This window comes from Pistacia vera, unplaced genomic scaffold (assembly GCF_008641045.1).
Source record: "Pistacia vera cultivar Batoury unplaced genomic scaffold, PisVer_v2 Contig670, whole genome shotgun sequence".
Taxonomy (NCBI): Eukaryota; Viridiplantae; Streptophyta; class Magnoliopsida; order Sapindales; family Anacardiaceae; genus Pistacia; species Pistacia vera.
The window spans coordinates 310414-316413 of NW_022196524.1; the positions used below are offsets into that span (position 1 = coordinate 310414).

Here is a 6000-nt window from a genome sequence, read left to right on the forward strand (position 1 = left end):
AACCTATGATTTTATTAAGGGCAGGTATGTAAAACCACATCGACTAAGGATTATTGATATACATATTTTTTTTGTAGTTTGACAACTTCTATTTCACTTTATAGTCATCTAACAGGGGAGGTATCTGAAAATTTGGCAAAATCTAAATGAGATTTCTTAGAAGTTTTAAAATATGTGAGGGGAGTATCTGGGCTTTCCAAAAGCTCAGGGGAGGTGATCCATAATGATTATTTTATTTAAATGTTCATATAAAAATAAAATGCAACTAAAGAAGTGGTGGTATTACGAGTTTCAGAATAAGAATGTCAAGAGAATAAGAGATGGGTAACTTTGAAAAAAAAAAGTATAATATATTACTAATTAATTTTATTAAAAATTGGAATTTTCAAAATGATTTGATGGTACTCAAATAATACTAATCTCACTCGTACTGCTGAGTAAAAAATATAAAAAGACGATACAAGAAGTTTAGAGAAGCAGAAGGAGATTTGGTATTCTTATCAGTAACATTAGTAGAAACACACTTATTATTACATTGAACTATTTCACATACATGAACCTTGCCTTGATTACATGACATTTGATTAATACATGAAACATTATTTACAATGTTCAAAAGTAAATAATGGAGACCGTATCTTCCATGGTTGGTGTCGAACTTGTGGGTGTGATTATCGTTTCCATTCAACTTATTAATTCTGATATTACTTGTCTGTGTATGATTGAAATGGGTTCAATTATTATTGATATGACTCTTTTCTTAGCTTTAACATCTGGAGCTCCGTGTCCATCTCTATTTTGGTATGTGCAACGGGTTATCTGACATGTGCTTCACAAAGGTACGAAATCGTGTTCTTCTAAATTTGTCCAGAAGCAATTATGTCGCGCCATGACGACATGTATGCCGTGGAGAGCAAAGATGTCAAAATTGAGCACAAAATATTCTGAATCTTACAAAGTCATCAACACATGAATTGCAGTCTTTAATGGTCCACAAATCATTCCAATTTGAGGTCAACAACTCAAGTTATTTATTTATTTATTTATAGCATCATCAAATTGAGAATTCCTTGTGCAATACATCATTTTTATAACTTTGTTATTTGCCAAAACAACATTGGGCACCAAAACAACATTGGGCACATCCTTTTTTATACATCATATTCAATTTCCAAAAAAATATTGGGTGTGGTTGAGAAATTATCAGAAGAGATATTAAATATGTGTTAGTGAGTAATGGAGGTAAGTATTGAAGATATTGAATGAAATAGAGGCAACAACAAGAATAAAATATAACAGTAAAACAAATCAAACAGTAAACAAAAAAAATAATACACGCGATTTACTTTAGTTCACCTAATGTGGGTTACGTCCAGCTGAGTCAATATTATTGCAATATGTCTCACCTCTCTTGTTTACAATGAATGAATTGTCCTATGATTTGCTATCCCCTTCTGTAACAAGAGAAAAGTATGTTTATATACTAGGTTTAAGAGACTAAACATAGTTTTACAATAATTCTTATTCCTAAGTCCAACCCAATAAGAAATTAGTAATTATTTAAAAGAAATCATACAGCGGTTATACATGGAAAAACCCAAAACCGCCTACGGGCTCGGGGGCGTTGCTCCCACGACCCCCGCCCGCTAGCAGGACCCCCGAATGCATCTGCGTTACCCATTAATGCTGAAGTAGTCGACAACTCCAACAGACATGAATCATGAGAAAACATAGTTCTGACATGAACGTATGCATAGAAACATTAGCAATGGTGATAATTTAAAGGTCATTGGGTGTGATAGTGTGACAATAGAATTGAGATAAGGGTAAGATACTTTGTGTGTTTGAAATTGAACATCAATAAGCTTAATTTAATTGAATAGGACATAATGTTGTAGGATTTCATCAAAGTTTAAGCTTAAGATAAGAGTAGAGTTTGATGGGTATATCTCCGTTAATTAAAACAATTATTTCTTTTAGAATCATATACACTTAAAGATAGTACACGAAACAAACAAGCAACTTGAGGAAATTAAGGGACTTAAAATCACGAATGCAATTAAATATCCCTTTACTTAATTAAAAGAGTTGGTTTACATAGATGAACTTAGAAAAGAGGTTCTTTCATTTCACGTACTACAGATTCTTCATGGCTAACTTTACAGCGCTATTCATCAGTTGAACTCCACATCCAGCAAAGATTGATTGGAAAATGTGTTCCAAATAACTAACGGAGAATTCGGCAAGCTGCACAAAGTTACTAATTAACTGGATTGTCAACTGCTGAATATTTGATACCGTCCACATTCCTTTTCCCAATTTGAATCTCTGTTCACTGTTTTGCATCCAATGCAAAACCCTCCTTAAACCACCCTTCAAAACATGTCCTCTGTTCTAAAACAAAACCCCACACCATGAACTTGAGAACTCCCTCTATGTCCAAGCTCAACCCACTTCTCTTTCTCCTTCAAATTTCCAAAACACCCTCTCAAGTCCTCCAAATCCACTCCCAACTCATTACCAATAACCTCCTAATCGACCCCTTTGTCTCAAGCCAGTTACTGCTCTATCTAACTTCACCTAGTACACTCAACATGGACCATGCTGAGCTGTTATTCACTCAAACTCATCAACCTAATACTTTCATGCATAACACTATGATCAAAGGCTTTACACAAACCTCAAACCCACGAAAGGCTTTTGATTTTTATGTTAATATGAAAAGAAGAGGGGTTTTAGTTGATAATTACACATACCCATTTGTGCTAAAGGCTTGTGGGGTGTTAATGGGATTGGTGGAGGGGAGAGAGATACATGGAGAGGTAGTGAAGAGAGGATTTTCATGCGATGTTTTTGTGGTGAATGGTTTAATTGGGATGTACTCTAAATGTAAAGCAATGGTTTGTGCTAGAATGGTGTTTGATGAGTATGAGGCTAAGGATTTGATATCTTGGAATTTGATATTGGGTGGATATGTGCAAAGTGGTGAAATGGGGGCAGCGCAGAAGATATTCGATGAAATGCCGGAGAAGGATGTGATTTCATGGTCTATTATGATTGATGGGTATGGGAAGGTCTGCCATTTGATAATAGATAAGATTAGCTAGCTTTTAGTTATTCCATTATTATTTTTATATCGTGAAAAATTAAATCAAACCTCTTCTCATCCATTGTAAAAGGTGAGGATCACTAGATCTTTTATACAACCAAGAAATCTATCCATCTGAATTAGCTGCATATAGGCTTCATTTAGACTTTGAACAGAATGATTCAGAGAAATTTGAAGGGAAAAAGCCTTAGGTTTTTGATAATTATTTTGCTTTTTATGTTTGTAATTTAAAATTAGAATGTCATAACAGTGATAATAAAGTCAGAAATAATGCCACGGAGACCTTTGTATTATTGCAAAACGGCTTTTTGAATTTGCTCCCCATCCCAACCAGCACTCATAAAGTTCTGCCTTGATTTATTAGTATTTTTCTTCCTTCTGGTTGCTTCTTATGGAATTTCGAGTTTTAACAAAGGTTTGCTCTGCTTTGTTTTTTCAGAGAACTGTTGACATTGTTTCTGCACGAGTTCTTTTTGACCGCATGCCCACAAAAGATTTGGTTTCTTGGAACTCTATGATTGATGTGTATGCAAAGGTTGGAGAATTGGTGGCTGCTCGTCAATTATTTGATGAGATGCCGAAGAAAAATGTGATTTCATGGAGCATAATAATAGATGGCTATGCTCAGCAGGGAAATCCTAAGGAAGCCTTGGATCTTTTCAGGCAGATGCTTTGCCAAGGCGTGAGACCTGATTTGGTGTCTGTCATGGGGGCAATATCAGCTTGTGCTCAGCTGGGTGCACTTGATCAGGGCAGATGGATACATATGTACATAAAGAGAACTAGGATCACTATGGACATAGTTGTTGAAACTGCTTTAATAGACATGTATATGAAATGTGGAAGTCTTGATGAGGCTCGCAGGATGTTCTATTGCATGTCAAAAAAGAATGTCATTTCTTATAATGTGATGATTGTTGGACTTGGTATGCATGGTTTTGGAGAGGAAGCTCTAGAATGTTTTGCTCAGATGGAAAGGGAGGGGATTCCTAAGGATGATCTCATCTTCCTTGGTGTTCTAACAGCTTGTAGCCATGCTGGTCTGGTAACTGAAGGATTCGTCATTTTTAACTGTATGCAGGAAGACTATAAAATTGAACCTAAGGTTGAACATTTCAGCTGTTTAATAGATCTTCTCAGCCGGGCAGGACAATTAGAGCAAGCCCTAAGTGTTATAGATTCCATGCCCACGAAACCTAATTCAGCTCTGTGGGGAACTCTTCTCATGGCATGCCGAACTCATCAAAATGTGGCTCTTGCAGAAGTTGTAGTCAAAAGGCTTGTGGAGCTAAAAGCAGATGATTGTGGGGTATATGTACTTCTATCAAATATCTATGCAGATGTAGGAATGTGGGATGATGTTCTTCAGATCCGGGAACTGGTGAGGAACAGAAAGATGAAAAAGGAAACTGGAAGCAGTATAATTGACGTAGACGGAAGTATCAATGAGTTTGTTAGTGGAGAAATCCATCATGTCTGGAGTGAAGAACTAGAATCGGTTATCTGGAGCCTTTTAAAGATGGCCATGTAGAGAGAATCAACTAAATATGTTGAGACTCGAGGTACATGCCCAATTGTGAACAGTTTTAATAATAAAAATTTTATATCTTTGCCATCTTATTACAGTAGTATAAATGAACCTCTTGGAAGTTTGATTTGCATGAAGTTACCTTCTAATGTCAACTTCTTAAACCATTGCAGGCACAACAGCAAATGCATTGAGGGGAAGCCAAAAATTATTATCCACTTATGTCATCATTAAATTGTCGTCAGAATGCAGAAAGACATACAACAACAGAGGCAAGAAAAACAAAGAGGAAGACCAAAAGCTGTGTGTTGAAAGAGCAACAGAGGCAATTTTATTGAGGTAAAAGTTAGTATTTACCTATGCAATTAGCGAGAGCTAGAATCATGTCATCTTGTACAGTTTAAACCACATCTGTTAGAATCCTTCATTCCAGTTTCGAGCTAATTTTCTTTTAAGGAATTAAAGCCTCATCATAGTAGAACCCAGAATATGATGTTTAAATATAATGTTGTTAATGGAAATGATAAAGCTAATTCATACTTCCTTTACTAACTTATCTTAAAAGACATTAGTAACAATAAACAGAAATAGCTGAACAGATAACGAGAGATCAAAATATAACTTTAGAACATTCAGGTCTTATAGTAAGACTATATGTCCCAGCTGCAAAATTCCAAAAATCTCGAAGATTAACTCTCTCCGACTTAAAAAACAACACAAAGATTCAGTTAGCTCAAACCAAACCACAATCCAAAAGCATCAGTTCGATGAATTTAGATGATCCAAAATCAACTGGGTTTCTTCCTGAATTAACTCCAGCTTCTTTACATACAATTCCAACATCTTTTGTTGCCACTTCTTCTTCTTCACTTCTATCTCCTTGGCCTTCTCACTCCAAATCCCACCCATCTTCTCCTTCAACCAACTACTACACATCCCTAAATCAGGCGTCGTGAAATCCGTTCCCAACTTTTTTCCTGCCGCCTTAAATAAACTGGGCATCAAGAATTCACTCTCACTCAACCGCTTTGTATTCATTTTGTTTTTCACTTTACCTTTTACTTCATTGTTGAAAACCATTTTCTTTGCCTTGACATCCTGTTTGGGTAAAGCCAAAACAGTACTAACGCCATCGACTTTCATCTTCTTAATCTTGGACTCTGACCCCATGTCCGTCATTCCTGAGCTTTGGGTGACGATAGGCTTGATGATGAAATCGGAGACGTTAGGTGACGGAGTCGCATCGTTCGAGTAGCCATCAAATAAACCCTCCTCGTCGTTTGATCTATGCTCTGATGTCTCATGCTCATCGTCCCTGGACCTTTTGTGGGCCATTATTAGGTTAAACAGACAGGATTTCAAT

General features: G+C 36.2%; 1 protein-coding gene across 1 annotated transcript; it reads left to right on the top strand.

The window, feature by feature from the left end:
* The first annotated feature begins 2317 nt into the window (after window positions 1–2317).
* LOC116112910 (pentatricopeptide repeat-containing protein At3g29230-like) lies at window positions 2318–5028 on the top strand. Its single transcript, XM_031399024.1, has 3 exons — window positions 2318–3074; window positions 3549–4671; window positions 4811–5028. The coding sequence occupies exons 1-2, from the start codon at window positions 2415–2417 to the stop codon at window positions 4638–4640; spliced, it is 1752 nt and encodes a 583-aa protein (XP_031254884.1). The 5' UTR covers window positions 2318–2414; the 3' UTR covers window positions 4641–4671; window positions 4811–5028.
* Window positions 5029–6000: the final 972 nt, after the last annotated feature.

What these genes read in the sequence shown, in the direction of transcription:
- LOC116112910 (XM_031399024.1), top strand. Translation starts at nt 2,415, where the DNA reads ATGAACTTGAGAACTCCCTCTATGTCCAAGCTCAACCCACTTCTCTTT. An exon ending in TGATTGATGGGTATGGGAAG is followed by an intron (nt 3,075 to 3,548) that starts GTCTGCCATTTG and finishes TTGTTTTTTCAG; the next exon opens with AGAACTGTTGACATTGTTTC.